Source organism: Epinephelus lanceolatus, chromosome 6, assembly GCF_041903045.1.
Source record: "Epinephelus lanceolatus isolate andai-2023 chromosome 6, ASM4190304v1, whole genome shotgun sequence".
NCBI lineage: Eukaryota > Metazoa > Chordata > Actinopteri > Perciformes > Serranidae > Epinephelus > Epinephelus lanceolatus.
Window position 1 is genome coordinate 47,902,652 of NC_135739.1, and position 14,177 is coordinate 47,916,828.

Genomic DNA, 14,177 nt, shown 5'->3' on the forward strand with positions numbered 1-14,177 from the left:
GCCATAGCGCCACCTACTGGCAACAGAAAGTTACTTTAAACTTTCTTTGATGTCCCGCTTCTAGCAGGTTAATCAGACCCACCTCAAACTTGCTGATCTAAGTCCTTAGACCTTGATGATGCTTAAAAATGAAGCTTTTGAGTTTTCATCAAACGCTGTCACCGTGGCACCACCTTGTTCGCCATCAAACACAATGTTGTTTTGAAGGGATAAGGGATGCTTGAAAACTCACCAAACGTAGCATACACATCACAGGTCGCAAGTCCTGTTGTCTGATGTGATTTTTGTGTTTTGATGCACCAAGATGGCTCAACAGCGCCCCCTAGAATATTTCAATTAAGCAGCCCCCAAAGCTGGTTTGACTTGCATGTATGAAACTTGGAGGGCACCTTTAACACTCGATCATGTACAAAAAAGCCTCTTGGAGCTATGCTCCAAACCCAACAGGAAATCCGCCATTTTGAATTTACTTGTGCCACTTTTGTGTATTTTTGCCCATTTCCAGGGCTTGTAAATTAACAAACTTGTCCTACAGATTTAATCTGATTGGCTCCAAACTTGGTGTATGTAAGCGTGACTATGTTGTGACCAAAAGTTATCACAGGATTTGCCCAATGTTGAATGGTGCGCCCGCTGCCGAGCGTTGAATCTTGAGGTCTCGCCATGAAAAACGAAATCGCTGTAGCTTTGGCATAAATGGTTGAGGTCTCTGAACACATTTATATGACAATATTCCATGATAGTCATAGCGCCACCTAGTGGTGAAAGGAAGTACTTCTTACCAGACACTTATCTTTGGATTCACCTGAAATTTCAGTGCTGTGGTGTGTATTTGATGTTCACAAACGTGACATATCATTAGTGTCTACGCGCCCTGCAGAGGGTTTACTTTTGATGTCTCGCCATGAAACAGGAAATTGCTATAAATTTGGAGTAAATGGTCCGTTGTCCACCAAACTTGACATGATTTATATTTGTCCCACCCTGAACACATTTATATGACAATATTCCGTGATAGTCATAGCGCCACCTAGTGGTGAAAGGAAGTACTTTTTATCAGACACTTATCTTTGGATTAACCTGAAATTTCAGTGCTGTGGTGTGTATTTGATGTACACAAACATGACATATCATTAGTGTCTATACGTGCTGCAGAGGGTTTAATTTTGAGGTCTCGCCATGAAACAGGAAATTGCTATATTTTTGCCGTAGATGTTCTGATCTCCATCAAACTTAAGATGATTCATATTAGTTCTGCCCTGAAAACATTTATATGACCATATTTCCTGATACTCATAGTGTTAGCTAGTGGTGACAGGAAGTAGGTCTCAAACACTTCTCTTTTGATTTATCTGAAAGTTAAATGCTGTGGTGGATATTTGATGTACAAAAACATGATGTATAATTACTGCACTCTCCAGCTCCGTCTAGTGGAAAGAGGAAGTGATACAAAATGTGAAATATGTCATTCCAGCACTGTATCAAAGATATGCAAAGTCACTCCTGCATGCGATGTCTAACTTTGACAGAAATGAATTGACACATCAGAAGACGTCCTGCCAGCCCCCCCGAGTTGCGTGAAGGTGCGAGGGCCCGTTCATAGCTGCTTGCAGCTTTAATTATTATTGTTGTTATTATTATTATTCCGACATTTCGTGTCCCAATTTCGCCCCTTTCCCAAATTTCAAAATGCTTCTAACGAAGTGGTCAACTAACTGGTTGACGCGAAATGCCGAAATAGCGCCCACTACAAATTTTCAAAAACCCCTCCCCTTGGGGTTAGTTGTCGTAGGCAAACGAAATTTGGTACGCACATGTATCATACCGAGACGCAGAAAAAAGTCTCTTGACGTTATGGTAAAATCCCAACAGGAAGTCAGCCATTTTGTTTTGAATTTTTTCGTTATGCCGATTTCCACAATTTAAATTTGAACGAACTCCTCCTAGGGATTTTGTCCGATCGACTTCAAATTGGCTACAGATCATCCTGAGAACATGCTGATCAAAAGTCATTAAAAGCTTTTCTCTATGTCAAGGGGCGTGGCCGCTAGGGCGTGACAAATTTTGGCGACTTTTTGTTTTCTTGCCATCGAATTTTGAACGGCTCTCCCGCCCACATACTTGATCTCAGCAGCTTCAAACTTGCTGGACATGATGATGGCTCCGCCCCGAACACCCCAATATGTTAATATCCCACCTTACTCATAGCGCCCCCCGGTGGTAACAGGAAGTGACCAGTTTTTACTTTAACATGTACTAATGCCCCAAACTTGACCGCATCAACTTCATTCCACTTCTAATGCATGCAGAACAAGTTGGTGAAGCTACCTTATGAATGCTGTGAAGCTACGTCTAATGGTGTCCATGTGGCGGCGTGGCGACTATCGATCCCTTGCCACCAAATACGTTTGGCTTTTTGATGGCTTCAGCAACCTCATCCCCTCATGAAAATGGATACACAGGTCAAGAATGGCGAGCTCTTACATCTGATAGGGGCGTCGCCCATGGGGAGGACAAAATGCCTCTGTAGCGCCCCCTTGAAATTTTCAAAAAACCCTCCCTTAGGTTTTTTTTGGAGTTGGAACATGAAAATTGGTACACATGTGTATGTTGTCCAGACGCACATAAAAGTCTCTGGCACCAATGGTCTACTCCAAACAGGAAGTCGGCCATTTTGATTTTGACCTGTCATTTTGGCGTGATTTCCACATGTTGTATTTTAACGAACTAGTCCTAGGGATTTCATCCAATCGACTTCAGATTTTTTTAAAGATCATCCAGAGACCATGCTGATCAAAAGTTGTGCTCTGCATGTCTGTAGGTCAAAGGGCGTGGCTGCTATGGTGCTGCCATTTTTGATCCATCGCCATGCATATTCAAGTAGCTCTCTCCCACATAATTCATCCAAACTGCTTCAAAATTTCTGTACATGATAAGAGCCCCGCCCTCAACGCCTCCATATGCTCGTAGGCAATCTTGCTCATGGCGCCCCCTTGTAGAAACAGGAAATGCCTTCTTTTACACTGACAAACGCCAACCTCAAGCTCCTGACCTGATCAACTCCATTTTGTGGCCACATGACGATCAAGTTGATGAATCTCCACAGTGACACACATGTCCTGTCATGCTGCAGGCCGCAGCAGTGGTGACTTTTCATCCTTCGCCACGGAACATCAACTTTATATAAATCCTTCATGTATTGTCCGATTTGCTCGAAATTTCACATGTGTGATGAGGGTCCACCCCTGAACGCACCTGCCCACATCTGGTTTTGCTCATGCCGCCCCCTTGTGGAAACAGGAAATGCCCTGTTATACTTTGACATTATCAGATTTGCTCGAAACTTCACATGTGTGATGACGGTCCACCCCTGAACGCACCTGGCCACATCTGGTTACGCTCGTAGCGCCACCTGGTGGATGAACGAAACATTGCGTTTTTTCGCTCCTGCCAGGTTTTTTCTCCCTTCTCGCTTCACGCCACAGCCCCCACGTGCCTCAGGCCCCTGCGGTTACATGGGGGAGCGAGGGCCTGATCACAGCTGCTTGCAGCTTTAATTATTCTTATTCTTCCTCCAAATGAATTGCCTTTTTGGGAGGCTTAACATACCCGAAAACTCATGAAACTTTGCACACATCTCAGAACTGGTGAAAAATTTGATATTTTAAGGGATTGATGCCAGTCCCGCCCTGAATACATCTACATGTCAATAATTAGAGATAAACATAGCGCCCCCTACTGGCAACAGGAAATGTCATGTTTTAGACTTTAATGTACATCTCCTACAGACTTGACCAGATCCATCTCAAACTTGGTGAAAAAAGTCATAAGACATTGATGATGCTTTATTGTGGAAACTGTGAGTTTTCGTCGAAGGGCGTGGCCACGGCCTGGCGGCGAACTTTGATGTTTCGCCGTGATGATAAACGTTGCTGTAACATGACTCCACGTGGGAATATCTTGCCAAAACTTCACACATATGATGACAGTCCAGCCCTGAACACATCTACAGAGGAATTTTGAATCACCGCCATAGCGCCACCTACTGGCAACAGAAAGTTACTTTATACATTCTTTGATGTCCCTCTTCTTGCAGGTTAATCAGACCCACCTCAAACTTGCTGATCTAAGTCCTTAGACCTTGATGATACTTAGAAATGAAGCTTTTGAGTTTTCATCAAACGCTGTCACTGTGGCGCCGCCTTGTTTGCCATTAAACACAATGTTGTTTTGAAGGGATAAGGGATGCTTGAAAACTCACCAAACGTGGCATACATATCACAGGTCACAAGTCCTGTTGTCTGATGTGGTTTTTGTGCTTTGATGCACTAAGATGGCTCAACAGCGCCCCCTAGAATATTTCAATTAAGCAGCCCCCAAAGCTGGTTTGACTTGCATGTATGAAACTTGGTAGTCATCTGTAACACTCTATGACCTACAAAAAAGCCTCTTGGAGCCATGCTCTAAACCCAACAGGAAGTCCGTCATTTTGAATTTACTTGTGCCACTTTTGTGCATTTTTGCCCATTTCCAGGGCTTGTAAATTAACGAACTTGTCCTACAGATTTAATCAGATTGGCTCCAAACTTGGTGTATGTAAGCTCGACTACGTTGTGACCAAAAGTTATCACAGGATTTGCCCAATGTTGAATGGTGCGCCCACTGCCGAGCGTTGAATTTTGAGGTCTCGCCATGAAAAACGAAATTGCTGTAGCTTTGGCAAAAATGGTCCTGTCTCCACCAAACTTCACATGATTCATATTAGTCCTGCCCTGAACACATTTTCATTACCATATTGGCTGATAATCGTAGACCCACCTAGTGGTGACAGGAAGTAGGTCTCATCAAACACTTATGTTTCGATTTATCTGAAAGTTACATGCTGTGGTGTATATTTGATGTACAAAAACATGATGTATAATTACTGCGCTCTCCAACTCCCTCTAGTGGAAAGAGGAAGTGATACAAAATGTGAAATATGTCATTCCAGCACTGTCTCAAGGATATGCAGAGTCACTCCTGCATGCGATATCTAACTTTGACAGAAATGAACTGACGCGTCAGAAGGCGTCCTGCCAGCCCCCCCGAGTTGCGTGAAGGTGCGAGGGCCCGTTCATTGCTGCTTGCAGCTTTAATTATTATTATTATTATTAATCCGACATTTCGTGCCCCAATTTCGCCCCTTTCCCAAATTTGAAAATGCTTCTAACTTTCCACATTCGTCCGGCCACATCCAAAATTCGATATTTTTGGGCGTTTGCACATGATCGAAGCGAAATGCCGAAATAGCGCCCCCTACAAATTTTCAAAAACCCCTCCCCATTGGGGTTAGTTTGTCCTAGGCAAACGAAATCTGGTACACATATGTATCATACCGAGACGCACAAAAAAGTCTCTTGACATCATGGAGAAATCCCAAAAGGAAGTCAGCCATTTTGTTTTGAATTTTTTCATTACGGCGATTTCCACAACTTAAATTTGAACGAACTTGTCCTAGGGATTTTGTCCGATCGACTTCAAAGTTGGTACAGATCATCCTGAGAACATGCTGATCAAAAGTTATTAAAAGCTTTTCTCTATGTCAAGGGGCGTGGCCGCTAGGGCGTGACAAATTTTGGCGACTTTTCGTTTTCTTGTCATCGAATTTTGAACGGCTCTCCCGCCCACATACTTGATCTCAGCACTTTCAAACTTCCTGGACATGATGATGGCTCCGCCCCGAACGCCCCAACATGTTAATATCCCACCTTACTCATAGCGCCTCGCGGTGATAACAGGAAGTGACCAGTTTTTACTTTAACATGTACTAATGCCACAAACTTGACCGCATCAACTTCATTCCACTTCTAATGCATGCAGAACAAGTTGGTGAAGCTACCTTATGAACGCTGTGAAGCTATGTCTAATGGTGTCCATGTGGCGGCATGGCAACTATCGATCCCTCGCCACTAAATACGTTTGGCATTTTGATGGCTTCAGCAACCTCATCTCCTCATGAAAATGGATACACAGGTCAAGAATAGTGAGCTCTTACATCTGATAGGGGCGTCACCCATGGGGGGGACAAAATGCCTCTATAGCGCCCCCTTGAACTTTTCAAAAACCCCTCCCCATAAGGGTTTTTTTGGAGTAGGAAGATGAAAATTTGTATATGTGTAAGTTGCCCAGATGCACAAAAAAGTCTCTGCCACCAATGGTCTACTCCAAACAGGAAGTCGCCCATTTTGATTCAAATTTTTCATTTTGGCGGTGATTTTGTGATTTCCACAACTTGTATTTTAACAAACTCCTCCTACAGATTGTGTCCAATCAACTTCAGATTTGGTACAGATCATCCTGAGACCATGCTGATCAAAAGTTATTAAAAGCTTTTCTCTTTGTCAAGGGGCCTGGCCGCTATTGCGTTTCCATATTTGATGCATTGCCATGCATATTCGAGCAACTCTCTTTCCCACATACTTCATCCAAACTGCTTCAGAACTTTTGTACATGACAAGAGCCCCGCCCTGCACGCCTCCTATTCTCAAACTCACTCTAACTCATAGCGACCCCCTTGTGGAAACAGGAAATGCCATATTTTTTTATTGATAAACACCAACACCATGGTTACTGATGCAGAGTTTAAGTTAGCTCTCAGTCTGAAACGGACAACCCAGAGTTTCCCTCATCTCAGGGTTAACTTACTCTGAGTTTTCACATAACCACTTCAGTTATGCGTGCTGGTGGTCCCCCGCGGTGGCGTGGAAGAGCAAGGGCCTGATCACAGCTGCTTGCAGCTTTAATATTATATTTGTCATTACAATTTAACACATCCTCAATTTCTGAGGTATCTCCAGAAAACAGTACGCTGAAAACCTCCTGAGATAAATATTCTGTGTGTATAATCAATAAGGTGCATCATAAGCTGATTGTGTCTTTAGAAAATCAAACCAGAACAGTATTTTCCTATTTTAAACTGTATTTCCCCTGTTTATTTTCCAGTGACACTCAGATCTACTATCCATTCCAAAGGGCTAATATTTTTTTTAGAAATACTGAGTAAAGGCGGCAGTAGCTCAGTCCATAGGGACTTGGGTTGGGAACCGGAGGGTCGCCTGTTCGAGTCCCCATCTGGACCAAATATGGAGCGTGGACTGGTGGCTGGAGAGGTGCCAGTTCACCTCCTGGGCACTGCCAAGGTGCCCTTGAGCAAGGCACCGAACCCCCCAACCACTCGGGGCGCCTGACCAAGGCAGCCCCCTCACTCTGACATCTCTCCACTTTGTGCATGTATAGGTCCTGTTTGTGCATGTGTGTGTCTTTCGGAGCTGTGTGTTAATGACAAAAAGAGTGAAAAAATTGAATTTCCCCTCAGGGGGATTAATAAAGTAAATTAATAAAATTAAAGTTCCCCTTATCTGACAACCATTACTGTCTATGTTGAACTGCATCAATGTTAAAACTGAGTGTAAAGTTCCATGTTGTTGTGTCCGCTGAGGTCATGTAAGTGGGAGCACGCAGAGTGTTCACAACGGGCCAGTACCTGTGTTTTGCTGTTGAGATGCCTACAGATACTGAATTAATTCCTTGATTTTAACATCATTTGATTAGCATATTTATGCCATTTGAATGTGTCCCTCTAACAGTATTTTTCATACAATTGTTCTAATTAGTTGATTTTTCTTTGGACATTGGCTCAGCATTGCTGGCCAGCTTTGGCTGCCAGTTAGTGCTACTGTGTAACCTACAGTAGGGTGACCATATTTTGATTTCCAAAAAAGAGGACACTCAGCCCAGCCACGAGATAGCCTACTTAAATGATACTTGCAGTTTACTCAAAGATGCCTTATAATTTTAATATATTTAAAGTTTATATGTATGGATAGAAAATTCAATTATATTACAAAATAATACCTCTCAAAGACAGAAATTTAGATAGGCTTCTCAGAGGTTCCTCAACTTGCTTTTATTATGCCTAAAATAATAATCTTTTTACAAGTTTCAATTGTACAAAAATAAATATAAATGTAAAGTAAATGTAAAATCTCTGGAATGAAATAATGATAGAAATAATGTTTCTTCTGTATTAGAAAAATCAACCTGTAAAATAATAGCTATCTTTTCAAGTCTTACTGGACAAATAAATAAATAAATAAATAATATGAAATAATGTTCTAAATAATACCTCTTCTGTATTAGAAAATCCAACTTTGAGCTCCACGGCACCTTTATTAGACACAGAATCATATGTGCCAGCTTTGCACACGACCGGGTCGGGACGGTAAGTTGGGATTTTTTTCTGCAGTTCATCTGTGAAGCTTAGAATAATGCTGCACCACCAGTGTCTGCTGCTTCCTCGTTGTGAGTGTTGGAGATCCGCCAATAAGGCAGTCTCTCTGGGATTACGCACACACAAGGAAAACCGGACATTATCATCAATTTATAAACACCCCCCGGACGCCCTGGACAGGACGTGAAAAGTGGACATGTCCGGGCAAAAGAGGACGTTTGGTCAGCCTAACCTACAGCAATGAAAAATAAGCAGTGATCGTTTTCAGGCCATGGATAATCTAATGTAATCTAACATAATCTAGTTTAAATGAGCAACTTGGATGTAATGCAGTTTAGATAGATTTATTTTTTCTATTGAAGATTTTGCCCGTTTGGCTTTTAAACAACCCTTAATCACATGTCATTGATTCATTTTATTTTCTGTTAATTTGTGCACACAAATTATATGAGAGCAAACATTAAGTAAAGCATATTCCTAAATTATTCATTTCTGTCCATGAATTAGTAATTATTTTGCTCCATGACACCTGGCATGCTCTGCTGTGTGGCTACAGTAAATACACATCTAATGATCTCCAGCTCTGGTTATGTAGACTACAGATGGACTTACACAGTACATGCACCCACCTGTTTGGCAACATAATACACGGGTTCAGCCTGCTGGCTCTTTGCAGATCAGGTGAGGGCAGAGACAGGCTCCTGAATAATAATAAACTGAGACTGGCATTTTAGAAAAGCTTTGTGTACTCAGAGCTTCGATAGGTGACATGTTTGTCTAACTCTCTCGTCTGTCTCTGCTCTCTAACAGACCTGCCCAAGCCGCCAACTTCCCTCACTGTGACAGAAACCACAGCCACCAGTGTCACCCTTACCTGGGACTCTGGCAACCCAGAATCGGTGTCCTACTACGTTATCCAGTACCATGCCAAAGTGTCTGACAATGGCTTTCAGGAAGTGGATGGAGTAGCCACAACACGATACAGCATTGGCGGCCTCAGCCCCTTCTCAGAATATGAGTTTCGTGTCATGGCCATCAACAACGTTGGCCGGGGGCCTCCCAGCAGTATTGTAAACACCCGTACAAGCGAGCAAGCACCCTCATCACCTCCTCTTCATATCCAGGCACGCATGCTGAGCCCCAGCACTATGCTAGTTCAGTGGGAACCTCCGGAGGAGCCCAATGGCCAAATCCAGGGCTACTGGGTCTATTACACCTCAGAGCATGATGCCCCGCTCAGTAGCTGGCAGAAACACAACACAGATGACAGCCACCTCACCACTATCTCAGGCCTCACCACAGATATCACGTACAGCCTGAGAGTGCTGGGCTTCACCTCTGTGGGAGACGGACCTCCCTCTGATGTCCTGCAGATTAAGACTCAGCAGGGAGGTAAGAACACGCTCACTATAGTCATGTTGCACTCTAAGCACCAGAGGCTAATGGAAGAATTATTCAGACAATTTACTTAAGTAGAAGTAACACTTCCACAATGTAAAAATCTTCTCTTATGTGCAAAATTCCTGTATTCATAAACCTGTATTGATTCTTTTTGGCCTCTTGGATGCAGTTGAAGATGCTTCAAGCACAACAGAGACATATTATCACCCAATAAAGTTATTATAGCAAACATGGTAACAAACAGTTGCCTATTTACACATCCAGTAGACAGAGAAAATGCAACACTCACTTGGAGTCATATTTGTGATGGATGAAACTTTAACATTCACTCTCCTTTTAGCTCTAGTTTGGTTTCCACCAACTCTCTCCCAGTTCAATACTATACACTGATTGTGAGTACGTTTTGAGTATGTAGTGTATCCACAAAGTAAACTCAAAACAGTTAGTATGTATACTCAAAATCACTACAGCAAACTGGAAGCTATTGAGAAAGCAGGTTCAGTTCAGTCTCACACAGGCTCCACTCTCTACCGGACTCTATGGGTAACACTCTCCTCCAATCACAAGCACACATTGGCTCATTGAATTTAGTGCAAATGTCACCAGACAATCAGGACATGCCTACCTAAATTCATACAGACCCGGCTGTATATAAGGCAGCACACACTGCTGTCCCTTTTCTCTTCAGCAATTGCAAATTGCCTCCTGATCAGCTCTCTCCATGGATGGAGTTGCTGCTTCGGGATGCTTCGGAATGCAGGGATGGTGTGGCAAGGATAGTGATGTTGTACACTGGGGCTCTAATCTACCCACAGAGCTACTGGGCACCCTCACAGTGTTACCCTTTTTATGGGAAGGCTAATGGCGATGCATTCACAGACTTCACCACTGGCTCAGCACTTTCTATTTTGGTCCGTCATGGACCGCTATCAGATCATTTTTTAATAACTTTGGATTTCGTTTTACTCGATTACACGCCACTCAGCAACAGTTACTATACTAGATGTTTATCAGATAGTGCTGTCCCAAAATTTAAGGAAATGATTCCTTCGTTGTTACATTTAATACCATGTTCTTCAGTAACAAAGGTTTCCCGTACCGACTTTAAACTCTCCTGAATTGATCATCATATCGATAGCGCCATAGGCTTGCTGCGAACAACACTTGACTCTGTAGCATCCCTTAAAAAGAAGTTAACAAAGCAAAGAAAGTTCGCTCCTTGGTATAACTCTGAAACCCGTAAGTTAAAACAAATATCGCGGAAATTTGAAAGGAATTGGCGATTAACCAACTGGGAAGAATCTCGTTTAATCTGGGCAGACAGTCTCAAAACTTATAAGAGGGGCCTCCGCAATGCCAGAGCAAACTATTACTCAGCATTAATAGAAGACAATAAGAACAACCCCAGGTTTCTTTTCAGCACTGTAGCCAGGCTGACTGAGAGTCAAAGCTCTATTGAGCCTTGTATTCCTTTAGCCCTTAGCAGTAATGATTTTATGAGCTTTTTTAATGACAAAATTCTAACTATTAGAGGCAAAATTCATGAACTCTTGTCATCAGATAGTAACCATCTGCCCTCAAACACAGCTGTAAGACCTAATATATATTTAGATAGCTTCTCCCCGATTTCTCTTCAACAATTGACCCTTCGCTAAGTCCGGCCCCAGATGCAAAGTTGCCAATCATAACGTAGCATTGGGTCGGCTCAGACCAGGGTTCGACAACAACACAGCTGTGCTCCATTGACTCTAATGCAGTCGTTTCAGATTTCCTTCATTTTCAGGCTGGTTTTGTGGATTTGGAGCTAAATGTTGTGCCTGGGGCACGTTGTGTATTAATGATACTCGTTACCTGGAGAGGTTGGAAACAGATATACGTTTCTTCCCTGTTCCAAAACCAAAATCAGACCCTGAACAGTGTAGGGTTAGCTAGCTAGCTACTGAGGATATAGCCTACTGAATGTATACACATGCTGCTTTTGCTTTTTAATGATTTTAACAGTGAAACAAAGACTGACCCTGCTGTACAGGAACCAGTGAAGGGAAGCAGGGAAACTTTGCTGATATTCAACCAGCTGTGTGTCAACGCATTGTGCGCAGATGAACGTTGTTTGACTTCTTCCGCAGCCCCCCGACTGTCCAGCTGCCAGTCCAGGTGCTGAAGCTAAACACTGTTCATCTGCTCACACTGTGATGCCAGACAGATGGAGCAATATCAGCAAAGTTTCCATTTATATTCATTGTCTTCTGTGGCAATCAGCAGTGATGTGGTGGTTCACTTTTACTCTGTGATCTGTAGGCTTTAGCTTCAATCTTTTTTTTGTTACCTTGATTTCATTGCTGTGTCAGTCTGACATCCTTAATATATCCTTCATTTGCATATTGTAGACCCTTCTGTCTGCTTCTGTCTGAAATCACTTTTTTGTTTTTACAAAAATTTGAGAGTATTTCTCCAGGGAGTGCAGTTAGCGACAGTGGGAGCGTCATGCCAGTCTAGCTCCGAAACAGACCTAGCAACAGTAACTAACGGGGGCGGGCCTTAGCGGAGGGTGAATTGACCGCAGTGATTTCTTCATCTAAATCATCAACGTGTCTCTTAGACCCCAACCCAACTAGGCTACTTAAGGAGGTCTTTCCTTTAGTTAACACTCATATATTAGATATGATCAATATATCCTTATTAACAGGCTATGTACCACAGTCTTTTAAGGTAGCTGGAATTAAACCTCCTCTTAAAAAGCCCACCCTGGATCCAGAGGTGTTAGCCAACTATAGACCAATATCTAATCTTCCCTTTATGTCAAAGATCCTTGAGAAAGTAGTCGCAGACCAGCTGTGTGATTTTCTCCATGATAATAATTTATTTGAGGAATTTCAGTCAGGATTTAGAGTGCATCATAGCACTGAGACAGCACTAGTTAAAATTACAAATGACCTTCTGATTGCTTCAGACAAAGGACTCGTCTCTGTTCTTATTTTATTAGATCTTAGTGCGGCGTTTGACACAATTGACCATCAAATTCTACTGCAGAGACTGGATCACTTAATTGGCCTAAAAGGTTCAGCACTAAGCTGGTTTAAATCTTATTTATCTGATCGTTTTCAGTTTGTTCATGTTCATGATGAATCATCTCTAAATACTAAAGTTAATCGATGAAGCCAGAAGAAACTAATCAATTAACTAAACTTCAAAATTGCCTTAAAGACACAAAAACCTGGATGAGCTCCAATTTCCTTATGTTAAATTCAGACAAAACTGAAGTTTTGAAACAACACGGAGACTCTTTATCTGATGACATAGTTTCTGTAGATGGCATTGCTCTGGCCTCTAGCACTACCGTAAGAAACCTTGGAGTAATATTTGATCAAGATTTGTCTTTTAACTCCCATTTTAAACAAACTTCATGGACTGCGTTTTTTCATCTGCATAATATTGCGAAAATTAGGCCTATCCTGATCCGAAAAGATGCAGAAAAATTGGTCCATGCTTTTGTTACCTCTAAGATGGATTACTGTAATTCCCTTTTATCAGGTAGCTCTAATTCAGAATACGGCACGTGTACTGACAGGAACTAAGAGACGAGAACACATTTCTCCTGTTTTAGCTTCTCTGCACTGGCTCCCTGTAAAATCCAGAATTGAATTAAACATCCTACTCCTAACTTATAAAGCTCTAAATGGTCAAGCTCCGTCATATCTTAGTGAGCTCATAGTGCCATATTATCCCACCAGAACACTGCGCTCTGAAAACGCAGGGTTACTCGTGGTCCCTAAAGTCTCCAAAAGTAGATCAGGAGCCAGAGCCTTCAGCTATCAGGCTCCTCTCCTGTGGAATCATCTTCCTGTTACGGTCCGGGAGGCAGACACCATCTCCACATTTAAAACCAGACTAAAGACTTTCCTTTTTGATAAAGCTTATAGTTAGGGCTGGTTCAGGCTTGCCTTGGACCAGCCCCTACTTAGGCTGACAGAGGACTAGTCAGCCGTAATTATTATAATATTCGTAAGTGATAATATCGTAGGCAACTGGACTTGCTTGTGTTTCTTGAAGACGTTTCTCATCCAAGAAGCTTTTTCTGTTATAAATGACTGGTACGAAGTTGCAGGCTATAAACCCTGTGTGGGTGGGAACCCTTGCAGAGTTGTAGGGGTCACGTGAGCTCTTAGTTTCAGAGTCTGTACTGCCCTTGCAGCGCATGTACTTATGCCCAGCTAGACAGCCAGTTAACAGACAAAGTCCCCCAATAAAAACTACAAGGCTTGGCTTTTCTTGTGTTTTACCGGTCTTCTTTGTTTATTTGTTTTTTTCTTTTTTCTTTGTAAAACTGAAAAACATAGCAGAAACAAGAACATAGATTTGCATTACATAAAACACATCACTATGAGTCATTAATCAATCAATAACTGAACAGAGCTACAGCCTGTTGCTAGCTAGCGGAGCACATGTTCTACAAAAATAATCACATTAATCTCCACTCTGACATTTAAAATAAAAACACAAACGTCTC

At 42.4% G+C, this 14,177-nt stretch overlaps 1 protein-coding gene across 16 annotated transcripts in view; it reads left to right on the forward strand.

Annotated features, from left to right (window-relative positions):
* The window catches only part of ptprfa (protein tyrosine phosphatase receptor type Fa), an 888,655-nt gene that overhangs the window by 337,724 nt on the left and 536,754 nt on the right, over window positions 1-14,177 (forward strand). For 15 of the 16 annotated variants that reach the window (XR_013491747.1, XM_078169090.1, XM_078169094.1 and 12 more), the window contains one exon: window positions 9,080-9,661. The exons of the other annotated variant lie outside the window; for it this stretch is intronic. Coding sequence is in view for 14 of the 15 variants with exons in the window: in XM_078169090.1 (XP_078025216.1) it covers window positions 9,080-9,661 (582 nt within the window). In the remaining variant the exon portion in view is untranslated. The remainder of the gene's footprint in view (window positions 1-9,079; window positions 9,662-14,177) is intronic. 16 annotated transcript variants of the gene reach the window in all.